We start from the raw sequence: 22,870 nt of genomic DNA on the forward strand, positions 1-22,870 counted from the left end.
ATGGCCCTTACTGCATGCTGAGAAATTTCCTTCGCGAATCTCTTTGGTTCAGAGATTATGCCTATTTTCTCATTTGTTTTTTATATTCGCTTCCTGATAGTTTATGTCTCTTAGACATGGTAGCAAATTTGGTTGCAAATCAATTCAATTTCAATTGAAAAATATTAACTGTAAACATTACACTTCCAAAAGTTCCAAAATAATAAAGACATTTCAAATGTCATATTATGAAAATATACAGTGTTGTAATGATGTGCAAATAGTTAAAGTACAAAATGCATAATAAATAAACATAAACATAAGTTTAATTTACAATGGTGTTTGTTCTTCACTGGTTGCCTTTTTCTTGAGGCAACAGGTCACACATCTTGCTGCTGTGATTACACACCGTGGTATTTCACCCAATAGATAAGGGAGTTTATCAAAATTGGATTTGTTTTCTAATTCTTTCTGGGACTGTGTAATCTGAGGGAAATATGTGTCTCTAATATAAAAATGGTAGGAGGTTAGGAAGTGCAGCTCAGTTTCCATCTCATTTTGTGGGAAGTGTGCACATAGCCTTTTCTTCTCTTGAGAGCCAGGTCTGCCTTCGGAGGCCTTTCCCAATAGCAAGGCTATGCTCACTGAGTCTCTACATAGTCAAAGATTTCCTCTCCCACTGTGTACTCTCTGTTTAGGGCCAAATAGTATTCTAATTTGGTCTTTTTTCTGTAAATTCTTTCCAATGTGTCTAGTAATTATCTTTTTGTTTTCTAATGATTTGGTTGGGTCTAATTGTGTTGCTGTACTGAGGCTCTGTGGGGTCTGTTTGTGTTTGTGGACAGGGCCCTAGGACTAGCTTGCTTAGGGGGCTCTTCTCCAGGTTTATTTCACTGTAGGTGATGGCTTTGTTATGGAAGGTTTGGGAATTGCTTCCTTCTAGGTGGTTGTAGAATTTAACAGCTCTTTTCTGGATTTTGATCATTAGCGGGTGTCTGCCTAATTCTGTATTATTTTGTGTTTTACGTTGTACGCAGAGGATATTTTTGCAGAATACTGTATGCAGAGTCTCAGTTTGGTGTTTGTCCCATTTTGTGAATTCTTGGTTGGTGAGCAGACAACAGACCCCACAACCATAAAGGGCAATGGGTTCTGTAACTGATTCAAGTATTTTTAACCAGATCCTAATTGGTATGTCGAATTGTATGTTCCTTTTGATGATATAGAAGGCCCTTCTTGCCTTTTCTCTCAGATCGTTCACAGCTTTGTGGAAGTTACCTGTGGCGCTGATGTTTAGGCCAAGGTATGTATAGTTTTTTGTGTGTTCTAGGGCAAGTGTCTAGATGAAATTTGTATTCATGGTCCTGGGAACTGGACCTTTTTTGGAACACCATTATTTATGTCTTACTGAGATTTAGTGTCAGGACTCAGGTCTGACAGAATCTGTGCAGAAGATGTAGGTGCTGTTGTAGGCCCTCCTTGGTTGGGGACAGAAGCACCATATCATCAGCAAACAGACATTTGATTTCAGATTCTAGTAGGGTGAGGCCGGGTGCTGCAGTCTGTTCTAGTGCCCTCGCCAATTAGTTGATAGGGTGGGGCTTAAGCTGCATCCCTTTCTCACCCCCCGGCCCCGTGGAAAGAAATGTATGTGTTTTTTGCCCATTTTAACAGCACACTTGTTGTTTGTGTACATGGATTTTATAATGTTGTTTGTTTTTCTCTCAACACCACTTTCCATCAATTTGTAAAGCAGGCCCTTGTGCCAAATTGAGTCAAAAGCTTTTTTGAAATCAACAAAGCATGAGAAGACTTTGCCTTTGTTTTGGTTTGTTTGTTTGTCAATTAAGGTGTGCAGGGTGAATACGTACGGTAATTTGGTAAAAAGCCAATTTGACATTTGCTCAGTACATTGTTTTCGCTGAGGAAATGTACGAGTCTGCGGTTAATGATAATGCAGAGGACGCATATCCCACAGTAGTTATTGGGGTCAAATTTGTTTCCGCTTTTGTGGTTTGGGGTGATCAGTCCTTGGTTCCAAATATTGAGGAAGATGCCAGAACTGAGGATGATGTTAAAGAGTTTGAGTATAGCCAATTTGGAATTTGTGGTCTGTATATTTTATCATTTCATTCTCTATAGATTACTTTTAGCTGAAATAATTTCCACTGGTAGCTAGCTAACGTTAACAGACTAGGTTAGGCTACTGCCTTAATCACTAATCGTCTACCTCACACAAACATTTAAAAACAATACAATAGTTTAATTGGCAGATTCATTTTGATCAATGTTTCACAATTGGATAATCCCAAAAACACACACACATATCACCATCGCTACCAAGGATAGTGGGAGTGAACTTCGGAGAAGCAGGAATGGGAAGGGGGTGGGAACTGCATCAATTGCTATGAGCTGCCGGCAATGTAGTAGTCGATTAGGGGCGCTGGAGGAACCAATTGCCAAAATGACTCACAAAATTCAAGTGTGAATCTTGCCTAATGGGAGGACCGGCCTTGCCACTAGTAATTACCAGTTGGAGGGCCATTCAAATTGAGTATAATTCATTGGCTGATCCCTCCTGATATCCCAAATGGTATCATGTGATCCTTCCTTCAGCGATAGGAGGCCCACCCAGTTGACTACTTTAAAATAGTGGATGCCCTCAATGACAATGTCCATGCCAAAACAGGTTTTTATCCATCTAGAGCAAGGACTACTGTCACCAGGAAATGTCCCCCCATCGCAGGATCTTTCTGAGCCTGTGTTGGGACCTGATTGGAATAGAAAAGCAGGCTGATTTAGTTGAATTAAAATGTTATGGGTAGTTTGTATGGATTCTTTTTTCTATATATATTATTATAATTTAACCCCGCATTTCTTCCCTTTGGCATCTTTATTAACAACCTGTACAGTAGATGGCGGAATGCACCTATAATTGTTGCGAACGCCATTATACCGAAGACGAAGAAGAACACGTTGACTTTGCGTCACGTGTTTCCGCCCAGGCTCGCTTGGACAGGGAGGTTGTCGATACTGCAGTTGTTGTGGTGCAGTAATGTCAAAGATTTGTATAACTAAACATTCTGTTGTAATGTTATCCCTTTGGTGACTACTGCGGATGGCTGTGTGTGCCAGACTCTGCGGAGTGGGTCAGTCTCGGAGGTGCAGGCGGCGTCAGCGGCATAATCAACAGGATCAGGGAAGCGACTCCGATATGGACGAGGAGGAAGGGGAGCGGATTGTGGGTGAGACACAATCCGTCACCGGCGGCCCGGAAAACTCTGCTGCGGCAGGGCCGAGCGTGGCCCATGAAGCCGCTGCTGAAGCCACTGCTGACAGTGCAAGCACCGTACCACCGAACCCGCAGTCCCTGTTGGATCTGCCCCCAGAGATTTTAGTGGAAGTATTCTCATCTCTTCCGGGCACGGAGTTACCAAACCTGGCCCTCGTCTGCAAGAAATTCAGGCAAATTCTCAACACGGAAACCATCTGGAGAAGGCGATGCACGGAGGGTAAATAATAGTGATCGCTCATTGTCATTTCAGAGAGAAGAATCATTAATTCGCTGCTATCATGTCCTATGCGAAATGTGACGTTTTATCATACGGGAATTAATTGACAGTATTTGCTCCACAGGTTAGTCTATAGCATGGTTTCCCATCCTTGTTTCCCCATGGCCCCTTTTTCACATTTGATGTATTTTTTATTTATTGAGATTGCCTATATTAAATACACAACCAACTTGATTTTGTTTTAATTTGAAGGACCAAGGATTTAAAAAGAAATGTAAGCTCATTTTCTGCAATTCTGAAAAAGCTGACATTTGGAATTATGTTAAAATGGTCAAACTGTGGATCATTTAGCTATTTGGCTTTTAATTTTAGGACCCCTTTTAGGTGTGTGTGTGTATATATGTGTGTGTGTGTATATATATATATATATATATACACACACACACACACACACACACACACACACACACACACACACACACAGTGGGGCAAAAAAGTATTTAGTCAGCCGCCAATTGTGCAAGTTCTCCCACTTAAAAAGATGAGAGAAGCCTGTAATTCTCATCATAGGTACACTTCAACTATGACAGACAAAATGAGAAAAAAAATCCAGAAAATCACATTGTAGGATTTTTAATGAATTTATTTGCAAATTATGGTGGAAATAAAGTATTTGGTCAATAACAGAAGTTTATCTCAATACTTTGTTATATACCCTTTGTTGGCAATGACAGAGGTCAAACGTTTTCTGTAAGTCTTCACAGGGTTTTCACACACTTGCTGGTATTTTGGCCCATTCCTCCATGCAGATCTCCTCTAGATGTTTTGGGGATGTTGCTGGGCAACACGGACTTTCAACTCCCCCCAAAGATTTTCTATAGGGTTGAGATCTGGAGACTGGCTAGGCCACTCCAGGACTTTGAAATGCTTCTTACGAAGCCACCCCTTCGTTGCCCGGGCGGTGTGTTTGGGATCATTGTCATGCTGAAAGACCCAGCCACGTCTCATCTTCAATGCCCTTGCTGATGGAAGGAGGTTTTCACTCAAAATCTCACGATGCATGGCCCCATTCATTCTTTCTTTTACACGGATCAGTCGTCCTGGTCCCTTTGCAGAAAAACAGTCCCAAAGCATGATGTTTCCACCCCCATGCTTCACAGTAGGTATGGTGTTCTTTGGATGCAACTCTGCATTCTTTGTCCTCCAAACACGACGAGTTGAGTTTTTACCAAAGTTATATTTTGGTTTCATCTGACCATATGACATTCTCCCAATCTTCTTCTGGATCATCCAAATGCTCTCTAGCAAACTTCAGACGGGCCTGGACATGTACTGGCTTAAGCAGGGGGACACGTCTGGCACTGCAGGATTTGAGTCCCTGGCGGCGTAGTGTGTTACTGATGGTAGGCTTTGTTACTTTGGTCCCAGCTCTCTGCAGGTCATTCACTAGGTCCCCCGTGTGGTTCTGGGATTTTTGCTCACCGCTCTTGTGATCATTTTGACCCCACGGGGTGAGATCTTGCGTGGAGCCCCAGATCGAGGGAGATTATCAGTGGTCCTGTATGTCTTCCATTTCCTAATAATTGCTCCCACAGTTGATTTCTTCAAACCAAGCTGCTTACCTATTGCAGATTCAGTCTTCCCAGCCTGGTGCAGGTCTACAATTTAGTTTCTGGTGTCCTTTGACAGCTCTTTGGTCTTGGCCATAGTGGAGTTTGGAGTGTGACTGTTTGAGGTTGTGGACAGGTTTCTTTTATACTGAACAAGTTCAAACAGGTGCCATTAATACAGGTGGAGTGGACAGAGGAGCCTCTTAAAGAAGAAGTTATAGGTCTGTGAGAGCCAGAAATCTTGCTTGTTTGTAGGTGACCAAATACTTATTTTCCACCATCATTTGCAAATAAATTCATAAAAATAAAAAAAATAAAAATCCTACAATGTGATTTTCTGGATTTGTTTTCCTAATTTTGTCTGTCATAGTTGAAGTGTACCTATGATGAAAATGACAGGCCTCTCTCATCTTTTTAAGTGGGAGAACTTGCACAATTGGTGGCTGACTAAATACTTTCTTGCCCCACTGTATGTAAACTTCTGACCCACTGGGAGTGTGGTGAAATAAATAAATAAGCTGAAATAAATCATTCTCTCTACTATAATTCTGACATTTCACATTCAAATGAAGTGGTGATCTAACTGACCTAAGACAGGGAATTTTTACTAGGATTAAATATTGGGAATTGTGAAAAACTGACTTGAAATATATTTGGCTAAGGTATATGTAAACTTCCTACTTCAACTGTAGGTATGCATGTCAGCTTTGTCATCGGTTTTTCACAACTACGTTAAACTAGACATCGGGCCGACACCGATGTTTGCATTTTTAGCTAATATTATCCGATTCCGATATCTAAATTCTTATGTAAATATTTCTGTTTTTTATTTTTAATATATTTGGCAACATTTTTAAACCTGTTTTCACTTTGTCATTATGGGTTATTGTGTGTAGATTGATGAGGAAGACAATCATTTAATACATTTTAGAATAAGGCTGCATGGGCTACTTTCTGTCCATAATCTTGAAATTAAATAAGATAAAAATGAAAGGTTTTATCAAACTGAAAACAACTAAATCAAGTCTGAAATCTAACTGAAATTCAAATAAAAGTACATTACAACTTTTAAGAACCTTGTAGTTCAACAATGCACGTTTGCATGAGTGGTTTCTCAGTGAAAGCCATAGTTCTTGTGGGTACAAGACGCACCAGCCTGATATTGGCTCTGCCATTGGGACATCTGCCAAGTGGAGCAGTAGTGTCCACTGGCATTTTTTAATTTGAGAGCAATGTGATTTCTAGTAGCTAAGTCATCATGTAAACATGGTGAGCAAGGCAGCTATGATATGTTCACTGTAGATATGCAGACCAGCCTTGAGGTCTGGAATACTGCTGGTTTTCTGTCTTACACCCACCTGGTGTCCCAGGTCCAAATCAGTCCTTGGTTAGAGGGGAATAATGAAAATCAGCAGTGGAACGAACTGGTTGAGGTCCAGATTTTGAATTTGCCTGGTATACAAGGATTTGGATTTGGATTTCTTCCTTTATTCATAGTATCCAGTCCATTATTGTGTTAGCGTAGCTTTGGGATTTGGGATGTGCAAATTTCTCATATACAGTGCCTTGCGAAAGTATTCGGCCCCCTTGAACTTTGCGACCTTTTGCCACATTTCAGGCTTCAAACATAAAGATATAAAACTGTATTTTTTGTGAAGAATCAACAAGTGGGACACAATCATGAAGTGGAACGACATTTATTGGATATTTCAAACTTTTTTAACAAATCAAAAACTGAAAAATTGGACGTGCAAAATTATTCAGCCCCCTTAAGTTAATACTTTGTAGCGCCACCTTTTGCTGCGATTACAGCTGTAAGTCTCTTGGGATATGTCTCTATCAGTTTTGCACATCGAGAGACTGACATTTTTTCCCATTCCTCCTTGCAAAACAGCTCGAGCTCAGTGAGGTTGGATGGAGAGCATTTGTGAACAGCAGTTTTCAGTTCTTTCCACAGATTCTCGATTGGATTCAGGTCTGGACTTTGACTTGGCCATTCTAACACCTGGATATGTTTATTTTTGAACCATTCCATTGTAGATTTTGCTTTATGTTTTGGATCATTGTCTTGTTGGAAGACAAATCTCCGTCCCAGTCTCAGGTCTTTTGCAGACTCCATCAGGTTTTCTTCCAGAATGGTCCTGTATTTGGCTCCATCATCTTCCCATCAATTTTAACCATCTTCCCTGTCCCTGCTGAAGAAAAGCAGGCCCAAACCATGATGCTGCCACCACCATGTTTGACAGTGGGGATGGTGTGTTCAGCTGTGTTGCTTTTACGCCAAACATAACGTTTTGCATTGTTGCCAAAAAGTTTAATTTTGGTTTCATCTGACCAGAGCACCTTCTTCCACATGTTTGGTGTGTCTCCCAGGTGGCTTGTGGCAAACTTTAAACAACACTTTTTATGGATATCTTTAAGAAATGGCTTTCTTCTTGCCACTCTTCCATAAAGGCCAGATTTGTGCAATATACGACTGATTGTTGTCCTATGGACAGAGTCTCCCACCTCAGCTGTAGATCTCTGCAGTTCATCCAGAGTGATCATGGGCCTCTTGGCTGCATCTCTGATCAGTCTTCTCCTTGTATGAGCTGAAAGTTTAGAGGGATGGCCAGGTCTTGGTAGATTTGCAGTGGTCTGAAACTCCTTCCATTTCAATATTATCGCTTGCACAGTGCTCTTTGGGATGTTTAAAGCATGGGAAATCTTTTGTATCCAAATCCGGCTTTAAACTTCTTCACAACAGTATTTCGGACCTTCCTGGTGTATTCCTTGTTCTTCATGATGCTCTCTGCGCTTTTGACGGACCTCTGAGACTATCACAGTGCAGGTGCATTTATACGGAGACTTGATTACGCACAGGTGGATTGTATTTATCATCATTAGTCATTTAGGTCAACATTGGATCATTCAGAGATCCTCACTGAACTTCTGGGGAGAGTTTGCTGCACTGAAAGTAAAGGGGCTGAATAATTTTGCACGCCCAATTTTTCAGTTTTTGATTTGTTAAAAAAGTTTGAAATATCCAATAAATGTCGTTCCACTTCATGATTGTGTCCCACTTGTTGTTGATTCTTCACAAAAAATACAGTTTTATATCTTTGTTTGAAGCCTGAAATGTGGCAAAAGGTCGCAAAGTTCAAGGGGGCCGAATACTTTCGCAAGGCACTGTAAGCCTAGGCGGCCAGATCTGAATGTGCTTTTATTGTCATGCCATCATGTATCATGCTTTTATTGTCATGCCAACTCCTGTATTTTGTTGTCATGCTAGTGGAGTTTGCTAAAGCACACATAGCTTTGATGACTAGGCTACTGTCACAATCTGCCTTGGCTTTCATTGTCACATGCCTGTCTGTCGGTCTCTGTCTCTCTCCCAAAGAGTTTGGAATGAGGGAGGACCTGCGCAAGATGGAGGTGGTGGGTGTGTCCAGTCGGGAGCTCTATGCCAAACGTGAGTCTCTCTCTTTCTGAAAACATCAAACATTTATTATCAGGACCAAGAGTTTTTCCTGACCCGATCAGAAAAAACTCTGGGCCATAGACAACAATGGGCATCTTTACATTGGCTAATTGAACCAAGTCACACTAGTATCACTTGTGCATTGAAGGTCTGGGAATAATACCACATACTGTCACTTTCTGCAAATCATCGATGACTCTGTTTCATCCTCTAAATTCCAGCATCTTGACTAGCCTCAACCTCATTTGGACAGAGGCTGCTGTTAAACACTTTCCAGTAGTTAGCAATAGTACCCTTTGAGGCATTTTCTTGCCTTTGACACTTTGGGGATTAACTCAGTTGTTTGCTACTGTAGGGGTAACCTCAAGATGGCTTGTGGGAAATTGCTCTTCGTGGTGGAGAGATTGTGCTTACTTTGTTTTTGTGTCATGAAGTTGATGCTATCAGGTTTGGGGCTAGGTTGGTTCTAGGTTGGGTTGGTTCTAGTTGTAGTCACCACTAGAACCAACCTGCCATACCCAGACAGACTATATGGACAGACACCAGACCGACAGATACAGAAATGACACTCGAACAGACTCATGCCACAATGACTAGCTGCTATGAAAGGCAGGTTATGGGACACATCAACTCCATTATCCCAGACACCCTAGACCCACTCAAATTACCTCAACATCAGTTAGACCAAGGAGCTGATCGTGGACTTAAGGGGGGGGGGGGGGGGGCACACGGACATTATTTGGAAAGGCACACACCTGTCTATGTAAGGTCCCACATTTGACAGTGCATGTCAGACTAAAAATCAAGCCATGAGGTTAAAATAATTTGTCTGTAGAGCTCTAAGATAGGATTGTGTTGAGGCACAGATCTGGGAAGGATACCAAAAAATGTCAGCATCACTGAAGGTCCCCAAACACATTGAGTGTGGAGAACCATTCAGAAGGACAACCATCTCTAAAGCACTCCACCAATCAGGCCTTTATGGTAGAGTGACCAGATGGAAGTCACTCCTCAGTAAAAGATACATGACAGCTCGCTTCGAGTTTGCCAAAAGGCACCTAATGGACACTCAGACCATGAGAAACAAAATTCTCTGGTCTGATGAAACCAAGATTGAACTCGTTGGCCTGAATGCTAAGCATCATGTCTGGAGGAAACCGTGCACCATCCCTACAGTGAAGCATGGTGGTGTTAGCATCCTGTTGTGTGGATGTTATTCAGCGGGAAAGAGACTGGGAGACTGGTCAGGATCGAGGAAAGATGAGTGGAGCAATGTACATAGAGATCCTTGATGAAAACCTGCTCTAGAGTGCTCAGGACCTCAGACTGGGGCAAAGGTTCACAATGACCCTAGGCACACAGCCAGAAAACACAGAAGTAGCTTCAGGACAAGTCTCTGAATGTCCTTGAGTGGCCCAGACAGAGCCTGGACTTGAACCTGATCGAACATCTCTGGGGAGACCTGAAAATAGCTGTGCAGCGACACTCCCCATCCAACCTGACAGAGCTTGAGAGGATCTGCATAGAAGAATGGGAGAAACTGCCCAAATACAGGTGTGGCGTCATAGCTAAGAAGACTCAAGGCAGTAATCGCTGCCAAAGGTGCTTCAACAAAGTACTGAGTGAAGGGTCTGAATACTTATGTAAATGTGATATTTCAGTTTTGTATTTTTAATATATTTGCCAAAATATTTTAAACCCTGTTTTTGTTTTGTCATTATGGGGTATTGTATGTAGATTGTAAATATTTGATCAATTATAGAATAAGGGTGTAACGTAAAGGGGAGCTCCCAAGTGGCCAGCGGTCTAAGGCACTGCTTCGCAGTCATAGAGGCTTCACTTCAGACCCTGGTTCGCTCCCGGGCTGTTTCACAACCGGCCGTGATTGGGAGTCCCATAGTGCATTGCAGAATTGGTCCGTTGTCTGGGTTACAGGAGGGTTTGGCCGGGGGGGTTTTACTTGGGTCATCGCGCTCTAGTAACTCCTTGTGACAGGCCCGGGCGCCTGCAGGCTGACCTCGGTCATCAGGTGAACAATGTTTTCTCCGACACATTGGTTGGCTGGCTTCCAGGTTAAGCGGGTGGGTGTTAAGAAGTGTGGTTTGCCGGGTCATGTTTCGGAGGACGCATGACTCGACCTTCGCCTCCCGAGCCCATTGGAGTTGCAGCGATGAGACAAGATCGAAATACAAAAATATTTTAAGATATTTTATAATAAGGCTGTAACAAAATGTGGGAAAAAAAGGGGTCTGAATATTTTCCGTATGCACTTTATCTACAGTTGAAGTCGGAAGTTTACATACCTTAGCCAAATACATTTAAAGTCAGTTTTTCACAATTCCTGACATTTAATCCTCATAAAAATTGATGATGATTTATTTCATTTTTTTATTTATTTCATCACATTCCCAGTGGGTCAGAAGTTTACATACACTCCATTAGTATTTGGTAGCATTGCCTTTAAATTGTTTAACTGGGGTCAAACGTTTCGGGTAGCCTTCCACAAGCTTCCCACAGTAAGTTGGGTGAATTTTGGCCCATTCCTCCTGACAGAGCTGGTGTAACTGAGTCAGGTTGTTAGGCCTCCTTGCTCGCACATGCTAGGATATAGGACTGCGGTCAGGGCTTTGTGATGGCCACTCCAATAACTTCACTTTGATGTCCTTAAGCCATTTTGCCACACCTTTGAAAGTATGCTTGGGGTCATTTGTCCATTTGGAAGACCCATTTGTGACCAAGCTTTAACTTCCTGACCGATCTCTTGAGATGTCGCTTCAAATATCCATATATTTGAAGTGCACCAGTCCCTCCTGCAGCAAAGCACCCCCACAACATGATGCTTCCACACCCTTTTTCCTCCAAACATAACAATGGTCATTATGGCCAAACAGTTCTATTTTTGTTTCATCAGACCAGAGTACATTTCTCAGAAAAGTACGATCTTTGTCCCCATGTGCAGTTGCAAACTGTAGTCTGGCTTTTTTATGACGGTTTTGGAGCAGTGACTTCTTCCTTGCTGAGCGGCCATTCAGGTTTTGTCGATATAGGACTCGTTTTACTGTGGATATGGATACTTTTGTACCTGTTTCCTCCAGCATCTTCACAAGGTCCTTTGCTGCTGTTCTGGGATTGATTTGCACTTTTCACACCAAGGTACGTTCATATCTAGGAGACAGAACACGTCTCCTTCCTGAGCGGTATGAAGGCTGCGTGGTCCCATGGAGTTTATACTTGCATACTATTGTTTGTACAGCTGAATGTGGTACTTTCAGGCATTTGGAAATTGCTCCCATGGATGATCCAGACTTGTGGAGGTCTTGGCTGATTTCTTTTGATTTTCCCATGTTGTCAAACAAAGAGGCACTTAGTTTGAAGGTAGGCATTTAAATACATTCACAGGTACACCTCCAATTGACTCAAATGATGTCAATTAGCCTATCAGAAGCTTCTAAAGCCATGACATCATTTTCTGGAATTTCAAAGCTGTTTAAAGGCACAGTCAACTTAGTGTATGTAAACTTCTGACCCACTGGAATTGTGATACAGTGAAGTAATCTGTCTGTAATCAATTGTTGGAAAAATGTATTGTCTTGCACAAAGTAGATGTCCTAACCGACTTGCCAAAACGATGGTTTCTTAACAAGAAATTTGTGGAGTGGTTGAAAAATTAGTTCTAATGACGCCAACCGTAAACTTCCGACTTCAACTGTACCTCTATCACTCCAGTATCCCTGCAAAAATTGATTTGTTATTTTTGGTCAATCTACAGAAAATACTCTGTCACAGTGGAAGAAAAATTCAAACATTTTATAAAATATTATGAAAAATGAAACTATATTGATTCGATAAGTATTCACCCCCTGAGATGATACATGTTAGAAACATGTAGTCTTTGGGTAACTCATTAAGATCTTAGCACACATCGATTGTACAATATTTGCACGTTCTTTTAAAAATTCTTCAAGCTCTGTCAAGTTCGTTGTTGATCTTTGCTAGAAAGCCATTTTCAAGTCTTGCCATAGATTTTCAAGACGATTTAGGTCCAAACTGTAACTAGGCCACTCAGGAACATTCAATGTCATCTTGGTAAGTAACTCCAATGTAGATTTAGCATTGTGTTTTAGCTTATTGTACTGTTGAAATGTGAATTTGTCACCCAGTGTCTGTTGGAATACAGACTTAACCCGGTTTTCCTCTAGGATTTTGCCTGTGCTTAGATGTATTCTGTTTTTCTTTTTATCCTAAACTCTAGTCCTTGTCGATGACAAGCATGCCACCACCATGCTTGAAAATATGAAGAGTGGTGATGTGTTATGTTGATATTTGATTGGATTTGACTTCCTCCTTTTACAATGTCAATTAGAAAGCAACTACAATGTTGTGGAGCCATCTGCAGTTTTTTCAAATCACAACCATTCAAATCTGTAACGGTTTTAAAATCATGATTGGCCATATAGGGAAATCCCTGAGCTGTTTCCTTCCTCGCAGGCAACTGAGTTATGAAAGCACCTGCATCTTTGTAGTGATTGGGATACGCCATCCAATGCCTAATTAATAACTTCACCATGCTCAAAGGTAGTGCTGAGCGATTAACCAAATTTTCGATTATTAAACAACTAATTGACCGAAGTCTGTTCAATACTTGAATTCCATTTAGTTTTTTCATTTTTTGTCAGCCCAACACTCATTTTCTCTAGAGACAAAATCATTCATAAGATAAATTGGAGGAATCAAGTCAAGAACTGTGGGACGCTGAGTTGTAGGTTTCATTAAACTAATATTCAACCTAGTTCAGTGCAGAAATGTGGTAATTAACTACAATGACTATAATCCATTGCACCATTTAAAACTTTTTTTTTATGGCTGACGGATCAGAGGTTTCACTCTCGCCACAGTCTGTTCTAAATAATACCAATGCGTTTCTTTGGCTTTATTTTTGACCTAAACTTGTCGCTTGCCTTCCCGCCTTTCGAACAACGGCCCCCATTGTTAGGCCATAGACATGAGCATCTCATCATTGTATACAGATCTCTGGACGGATACACTTTTACGCCCGCAAAGTTAGGTTAGATACACACAGACCGCGTTGAGGGAGGAATGTACACAACATAATGACGAGAGGGACCGTGAAAGTATATCTTCTCTACTCTAGAAGAAATAGTAAAATTATTTTGTCAGACAGCTTTGCATCATACTTAGGCAGGCTAGCTACACTGAACAAAAATATAAATGCAACATGTAAAGTTTTGGTTTCATGAGATGAAATAAAAGATCCCAGAAATGTTCCATACGCACAAATATTATTTATCTCAAATTCTGTGCACAAATTTGTTTACGTCCCTGTTGGTGAGCATTTCTCCATTGCCGAGGTAATCCATCCACCTGCCAGTTGTAGCATATCAAGAATCGGATTAAACCGCATGATCATTACACAGGTGCAGCTTGTGCTGAGGACAATAAAAGTTGGTTGGTCCCCCCTTTGCTGCTTCACTCTTCTGGTAAGGCTTTCCACTAGATGTTGGAACATTGCTGCGAGGACTTGCTTCCATTCAGCCACGAGCATTAGTGAGGTCGGGCACCGATATTGGACGATTAGGCTTGGCTAGCAGTCGGCATTTCTAATTCATCCCATAGGTGTTCGATGGGGCAGAGGTCAGGGCTCTGTGCAGGCCAGTCAAGTTCTTCCACACCGATCTCGACAAACCATTTCTGTAATGAGCCCGGGGGGCATTGTCATACTGAAACAGGAAACGGCTGTCCCCAAACTGTTGCCACAAAGTTGGAAGCACAGAATTGTCTAGAATGTCATTGTATGCTGTAGCGTTCATTTCCTTTCACTGGAAGGAGCCTGAACCATCAAAAACAGCCCCAGACCATTATTTCTCCTCCAACAAACTTTACAGTTGGCACTGTGCATTGGGGCAGGTAGCGTTCTCTTGGCATCCGCCAAACCCAGATTTGTCTGTCGGAGTCCCAGATGATGAAGCGCGATTCATCCCTCCAGAGATCGCATTTCCATTGCTCCAGAGTCCAATGGCGGTGAGCTTCACACCACTCCAGCCAACACATGGCATTGCACAAGGTGATCTTAGGCTTGTGTGCGGCTGCTCGGCCATGGAAAACCATTTCATATAGTTCCCAACGAACAGTTCAGTGAGTGTTGCAACTGAGGACAGACAATTTTTACACGCTACGTGCTCCAGCACTCAGCGGTCCCGTTCTGTGAGCTTGTGTAACGTACCACTTCTCAGCTGAGCCATTGTGTCTCCTAGATGTTTCCACTTCACAATAACAGCACCTACAGTTGACTGGGGCAGCTCTAGCAGGGCAGAAATGTGATAAACTGACTAGTTGGAAAGGTGGCATCCTATGACAATGCCATGTTGAAAGTCACAGCTCTTTAGGAAGGCCATTCTACTGCCAATATTTGACTATGGAAATTGCAAGACTGTGTGCTTGATTTTTATACACCTGCTAGCAACGGTGTGGCTGAAATAGTAGAATCCACTCATTTGAAGGGTTGTCCACATATACCATATATAGACACAAAAAAAGTATCTGTGACCAACAGATGCGTATCTGTATGCCCAGTCAGGTAAAATCCATAGATTAGGGTCTAATGGGGTCTGTCAATTGACTGATTTCTTTATGAATTGTAACTCAATCAAATCTTTGACATTGTTGCATTTAAATATTTGTTCAATAAAAATAGGATAACTAAAGACATTACAGTATGGGGAACACAATGTTAGATGGCCTGACTGCTACTGCCTGAGCAGAGAGGATTACTTTATGGAATGAAAACAAATTAAGTAATAAAATAGAAACAAAGTAATATACACAACTGAAAAAAAATTCATTTCATAGTAATTTCCTGTTTTTCTGATGTCTACTAGAGGTCGACCGATTAATTGAAATGGCAGATTAATTATGGCCGATTTTCAAGTTTTCATAACAATCGGAAATCGGTATTTTTGGACGCCGATTTTTGTATTTTTGTATTTTTTTTAACACCTTTATTTAACTAGGCAAGTCAGTTAAGAACACATTTTTATTTTCAATGACAGCCTAGGAACGGTGGGTTAACTGCCTTGTTCAGAGGCAGAACGACAGATTTTTACCTTGTCAGCTCGGGGATTCAATCTTGCAACCTTATGGTTTACTAGTCCAATCCTCTAACCACCTGCCTCACGAGGAGACTGCCTGTTACGCGAATGCAGTAAGAAGCCAAGGTAAGTTGCTAGCTAGCATTAAATTTATCTTATAAAAAAACAATCAATCAATCATAATCACTAGTTATAACTACACATGGTTCATGATATTACTAGTTTATTTAGCGTGTCCTGCGTTGCATATAATCGATGCGGTGCGCATTTGCGAAAAAGGACTGTCGTTGCTCCAACGTGTACCTAACCATAAACATCAATGCCTTTCTTAAAATCAATACACAAGTATATATTTTTAAACCTGCATATTTAGCTAAAAGAAATCCAGGTTAGCAGGCAATATTAACCAGGTGAATTTGTGTCATATGGATGCCACCCGTTAGATAAAATACGGAACGGTTCTGTATTTCACTGAAAGAATAAATGTTTTGTTTTCGAGATGATAGTTTCCGGGATTCAACCATATTAATGACCTAAGGCTCGTATTTCTGTGTGTTATTATGTTATAATTAAGTCTATGATTTGATTGAGCAGTCTGACTGAGCGGTGGCAGGCAGCAGCAGGCTCGTAAGCATTCATTCAAACAGCACTTTAGTGCGTTTTGCCAGCAGCTCTTCGCTGTGCTTCAAGCATTGCGCTGTTTATGACTTCAAGCCTATCAACTCCCGAGATTAGGCTGGTGTAGCCGACGTGAAATGGCTAGCTAGTTACCGGGGTGCGCGCTAATAGCGTTTCAAACATCACTCGCTCTGAGACTTGGAGTAGTTGTTCCCCTTGCTCTGCATGGGTAACGCAGCTTCGAGGGTGGCTGTTGTCGTTGTGTTCCTGGTTCGAGCCCATGTAGGAGTGAGGAGAGGGACGGAAGCTATACTGTTACACTGGCAATACTAAAGTGCCTATAAGAACATCCAATAGTCAAAGGTATATGAAATACAAATCGTATAGAGAGAAATAGAAATAGTCCTGTAATTCCTATAATAATTACAACCTAACTTCTTACCTGGGAATATTGAAAACTCATGTAAAAAGGAACCACCAGCTTTCGACGTTGAAAAATCATAATCGGTCGACCTCTGTCTACCCAATGTAGACCTGACATAGGCAATGGAATAGTTTCAATGTTTTGGCAATTACATTTCACTATTGTGGGCATTGTAGCGTCTTTATTTCATAATACAATTAATGTAGACAAAATTTTAATCGAAACCAAAACCGTGATTATTTTAAAATAATCGAACCGACCTCCAAAAAGCACTACAAAGGGATATTCAGTGTCTGTTTATATTTACACATCTACCAATCGAGGCCCTTTGCGAGGCATTAAAACACTTCCCTGCTCTTTGTGGTTGAATCTGTGCTTGAAATTAACCACTGGATTGAGGGACCTTACAATTATCTGTATGTGTGGGGTACAGAGATGGGGTAGTCCTAAAACAATCATGTTAACCACTATGATTGAACACAGAATGAGTCCATGCAAATTATTATGTACATTTTTACTCAAAATGAATAAAAAATGAAAAGCTGGCAGGTCGAGTCAATAAGGATACAACCACAAATCTTCTACAAACAAAATTCCACTTTGACATTATGGGGTATTGTGTGTGGTAGGCCAGTGACACAAAATCTCAATGTAATCCATTTTAAATTCAGGCTGTAACACAGCAAAATGTGGAAAAAGTAAAGGGGTGTGAATACTTTCTGATGGCACTTTAGCTTACTTTCTCATATTTTTATTTCTTGTGTTCTTGTGTGTTTTTGTTCTACCTTATGTTTTTGTTGTTGTACTACATTGATATTGATTGCTGGGTTTAGCGTTTGCAAGAAAGGCATTTCACTGTACTTGTGAATGTGACATTTTAAAACTTGAAACTTGATTAGTCTGCCCACTGTTGTGGTGTACCTGTCCAGGTGTGAACCCTCGGGTGAAGTCTGGCCGCTTTATGAAGCTCCTACCGGACTACGAGCACATGGACTACAGGGACGTGTACAGGCACTGTATGTACTGCAGCACATGCCTGACCTGACTGGCTCAACACGCGTGTGGCTTTTAACATGCTAGTGTGTGACTGACTCCTGTGTTGTAGCCAGTTGCGACAAATACCATGTGCTCACCGACTGTGTGACGTGGTTTTGAAGGGGTGAATCTGCACTTTGCTCCTTACCTTAACTCGGACGTCTGACTACTAGGAATGGTACTGGAAAATGAATGTGCGCATTTAGCATGCTAGTCAACATGGTTAGTGCTTACAGTGACCGCTCCCTGTTTACTCTGACATTATACACTCTTAAGTTTTTTTCATGCACTTGGATATAACTTCACATGTGCGTGCGTAGAGTACAATAACGATATGCCCCCTCCATATCTGCTGTCCTTGAGGTGAGGCCAGACCTCCACCACGGTGATATGCTCTGTTGAGTTGTCATCAGTTTCTCAGTCCAAACTCTTATGTATTGCTGTGATGTCCTGCGATTTGAACGGTTCACCACTGTTTTGGTGTATTAACCCTTTGTTGCGCTGTTGTGTTGCAGTGCTGCACCCATACAGACACATCCTGGGTCTTTGGCAGCCTGACATAGGCCCGTACGGAGGGCTGCTCAACGTGGTGGTACGCAATTAGTGTGTTTACACACACACACACACACACACACACACACACACACACCTACACAGTTGTGTCCCCTCTTTATCACATTTAAACATTTTCAGTCTTTAAATTGTTCAGCACACATGGTTGTAGAGGGGGACAAAAATGTGTCTATTTTCCCATCAAAACATGTTACTTGTGTCAGGGGATGACTTTTCTCTCTCCCTTTACTCCGCTACCACCACGCATCCCTCTCCAGGTTGACGGGCTGTTCATCATTGGCTGGATGTACCTGCCCCCCCACGACCCTCGGGTCGAGGATCCCATGAGGAGGCGGCCACTCTTCCGCATCCACATGTGGGAGAGCAACAAGGTGGCGGTAGAGTGCATGTACGGACACAAGGGCCCTCACAAGGGGGACATCCAAGTGAGTCCATTTTTTTTCTTCTGTTGTGTTCTGAACGGACAGTAAAGCTAATGTTTGCGATTTATTTATTTTTCTGCCACCTGCAGTTCTTTTTAATGAGAATAATGATTGGCTGATCGCTCCTCTTGACCTGGATGGCATTCTGTGATCCCTCCTTAAAGCTGCAATATGTAACTTTTTGGGCGACCTGAGAAATTCACATAGAAATGTGAGTTATAAATCTATAATTCTCATTGAAAGCAAGTCTAAGGAGCGGTAGATCTGTTCTATGTACACTATTTCTATAAGTCCTGTTCTTCAGTTTAGTTTTTGCGTCTTATTTTCGTTTTTGAACACCAGCTTCAAACAGCTGAAAATACAATATATTTGGTTGTATAATCTTTTTTCTTCTGCGGTTTAGATTGGTACAATGATTCTCTACACTATACTTGTTTGATTTGTCACAAACTGAAAGTAAGCTAACTATTAGAATTTTAGCAACCAGGAAATGGCAGAGCGATTTCTGCGTAGTGCATCTCTTACCTGTTTAAATATGTCAAAGATTTGCCTAAATAGACACCCCCCAAATTAATTATTTATAATGAGGGCCATAAACAATACCTAGTAATACTTATAGTCCCAAAAAGATTAAAATATCGCCTTTCTGGTAAAAATAAATATACCTGAGGTGTGAAGTACAAATATGAAAAATCATATATAATTTTTTTCCTGTCCAACAAAAGTGGTGGAGTAGGGCTATATATAAACAAAATTGCCCGCAATGAAGACGTCCTATATTGGTCTGCTAATACAGGACTAGTAAAGGCCCAGTGCACTACTTTTGTGAAAAAATGTAAACTAAATGTATTGGAGTGTTTACCAGCATTTGTAACTTGAGTCTGATAATTATCTATACAAAACAGTTAATCTGATAATACTTGTGTGAATATAAAAATACTTGCTTGATATGTTTTTCAGTTTCTTGAAATACTTTGTAAATGCAACTTATTTCGATGGGAACTGAAATGGTCTATTCATCCCTTTTCCATTTTAGTAGACAATCTTATCCAGAGCAACTTACTAGTGAGTGCATACTTTTTCGGGCTGGTCCCACGTGGGAATCGAACCCACAACCCTAGCTAACATCGCAAAGTAGTTTGTAAGGATGGTAAATTAATACTGCACAAAAAGTGCTTGTTTTCCATGTTATTTGATCAAGAAAAATATTTAATTTAATGTAGATGTGTCTTTTCCCATAACTTTTCACCTTTTTGATTTAAATGTTTGAGGACTGTTTTGTTCTTTCTGAAATTCCATTAGAATGACAATCGCAGAGAAAAGGACAGGGCAACAACTCCTACATTTCCAACTATTGAATCCTGATACATACTGTTCTTAATTATGCAACTACCTTTTTTGCCAAAGCGGAGATGCTGAAAAAAATGTTTGCCCGCGCTACAGACGTCTACGGTATGTCGGTCCGGTAATACTATTAAATGCCCAGTGCACTAAATTTGTGAAAAAATCTATTTTTCAAAACATAATATAGTTATATATATTTTTAGACCAGAGGAAATGGTGACTGGTCTCCCATCCTGGGACTGACCAGGACCAACCCTGCTTAGCTTCAAAAGCAAGCCAACAGTGGGATGCAGGGTGGTATACTGCTGGTTTTTCAACATGACAATGACCCAAAACACACCCCTGGGCTATTTGACCAAAAAGTAGAGTAATGGAGTGCTGTATCAGTTGACCTGGCCTCCACAATCATCCGACCTCAACCCAATTGAGATGGTTTGTGATGAGTTGGACCGCAGAGTGAAGGAAAAGCAGCCAACAAGTACTCAGCATATGTGGGGACTCCTTCAAGACAGTTGTAAAAGCATTCCAGGTAAAGCTAGTTGAGAGAATGCCAAGAGTATAGAAAGCTGTCATCAAGGTAAAGTGTGACTACTTTGAAAAATCTAAATATATTTGATTTGTTTAACACGTTTTTTGGTTATTACATGATTTCATAGTTTGTCTTCACTATTATTCTACAATGTAGAAAATAGTGGAAATAAAGAAACTCTTGAATGAGTAGATATATACATACAATTGAAGTCGGAAGTTTACATACACTTTGGTTGGAGTCATTAAAACTCGTTTTTCAACCACTCCACAAATTTCTTGTTAACAAACTATAGTTTTGGCAAGTCGGTTAGGACATCTACTTTGTGCATGACACAAGTAATTTTTCCAACAATTGTTTACAGACAGATTATTTCACTTATAATTCACTGTATCGCAATTCCAGTGGGTCAGAAGTTTACATACACAAAGTTGACTGTGCCTTTAAACAGTTTGGAAAATTCCAGAAATTACGTTGTGGCTTTAGAAGCCTCTGATAGGTTAATTGACATAATTTGAGTCAATTGGAGGTGTACCTGTGGATGTATTTCAAGGCCTACCATCAAACTCAGTGCCTCTTTGCTTGACATCATGGGAAAATCAAAAGAACTCAGCCAAGACCTCAGAAAAAAATGTGTAGACCTCCACAAGTCTGGTTCATCCTTGGGAGCAATTTACAAATGCCTGACGGTACCACGTTCATCTGTACAAACAATAGTTCGCAAGTATAAGCACCATGGGACCACATAGCCATCTCAGGAAGGAGACGCGTTCTGTCTCCTATAGATGAACGTACTTTGGTGTGAAAAGTGCAAATCAATCCCAGCAAAGGACCATGTGAAGATGTTGGAGGAAACGGGTACATAAGTATCTATATCCACAGAAAAACAAGTCCTATATCGATATAACCTGAATGGCCGCTCAGCAAGGAAGAAGCCACTGCTCCAAAACCACCATAAAAAAGCCAGACTACGGTTTGCAACTGCACATGGGGACAAAGATCGTACTTTTTGGAGAAATGTCCTCTTATTTGATGACACAAAAATAGAACCGTTTGGCCATAATGACCATCGTTCTGTTTGGAGGAAGTTAAAGCTTGGTCGCAAATGGGTCTTCCAAATTGACAAAGACCCCAAGCATACTTCCAAAGTTGTAGAAAATGGCTTAACGACAACAAAGTCAAGGTATTGGAGTGGCCATCACAAAGCCCTGACCTTAATCCCATAGAAAATATGTGGGCAGAACTGAAAAGGCGTGTGCGAGCAAGGAGGCCTACAAACCTGACTCCAGCTCTGTCAAGAGCTCAGTTACAGCTCTGTCTCAGAGCTCAGTTACACCAGCTCTGTCAGGAGGAATGGGCCAAAATTCACCCAACTTATTGTGGGAAGCTTGTGGAAGGCTACCCAAAACGTTTGATCCAAGTTAAACAATTTAAAGGCAATGCTTCCAAATACTAATTGAGTGTATGAATGTAAACGTCTGACCCACTGGGAATGTGATGAAAGAAATAAAAGCTGAAATAAATCCTTCTCTCTAATATTATTCTGACATTTCACATTCTTAAAATAAAGTGGTGATCCTAAAACAGGGAATAGGATTAAATGTCAGGAATTGTGAACATTGACTTTAAATGTATTTGGCTAAGGTGTCTGTGAACTTCCAACTTGAACTGTATATATAGATATACAAATTTAAACACCCCTTCTTCCTGTGGCTATGGCTGTAAGCACAAGGTGATTTTGTTCCTCTGGGACCAAGAGAAAGGGGTTTTGTTTCAATTCTAAATCCGTCCGAGAACATCACAGCGAGAGGAGACTGCGTTTGCTGCAATCGCTAGTCTCCCATTCCATATGCTGTATTGTAAGCGGAGCTGCAAGGTTTACAAGCCAGAGAAATTCGATCCTTTGTCTGGATGGGCCAGAAAATGTGACTTGTCGCTCACTATGCAAATGAGGTGTCAGATTTCACGTACTGCATTTCAGATGAGAGCAGATAGTAGCATGTGAAGCAGGACAATGGTGCACAGAAATTGATGTTGCGAAGTACACAAAGCGCTCTGTAATAAAAAATTTTGGTCGGAACCTGTCCAGATCTGCTCAAATTCCCCTAAATAGAGGACTTAACGTTAACTCACAGGAAGTCCATTCCAGTTAACTACTTTTGTATAGTAAGGGAGATAATTATGTGATTATTGTGCTTAAATAGTCATGTTCACTACTATTGTTCTACCTTTTATGTGTAAGCAGTGCACTCACTGTG

General features: G+C 41.1%; 1 protein-coding gene across 2 annotated transcripts in view; it reads left to right on the plus strand.

Moving 5' to 3' along the window:
- The first annotated feature begins 2,957 nt into the window (after nt 1-2,957).
- Nucleotides 2,958-22,870, plus strand: part of LOC139406792 (F-box only protein 31-like) — a 31,080-nt gene continuing 11,167 nt past the window's right edge. Inside the window, exons 1-5 of one of the 2 annotated variants that reach the window (XM_071149832.1) lie at nt 2,958-3,491; nt 8,481-8,552; nt 17,639-17,725; nt 18,260-18,336; nt 18,575-18,742. In XM_071149832.1, coding sequence (XP_071005933.1) covers nt 3,098-3,491; nt 8,481-8,552; nt 17,639-17,725; nt 18,260-18,336; nt 18,575-18,742 — 798 coding nt within the window. In that variant the 5' untranslated portion in view covers nt 2,958-3,097. The remainder of the gene's footprint in view (nt 3,492-8,480; nt 8,553-17,638; nt 17,726-18,259; nt 18,337-18,574; nt 18,743-22,870) is intronic. The other variant, XM_071149841.1, reaches the window with a different exon arrangement.

The sequence above is a fragment of the Oncorhynchus clarkii genome, chromosome 1, assembly GCF_045791955.1.
Source record: "Oncorhynchus clarkii lewisi isolate Uvic-CL-2024 chromosome 1, UVic_Ocla_1.0, whole genome shotgun sequence".
NCBI classification, from domain to species: domain Eukaryota; kingdom Metazoa; phylum Chordata; class Actinopteri; order Salmoniformes; family Salmonidae; genus Oncorhynchus; species Oncorhynchus clarkii.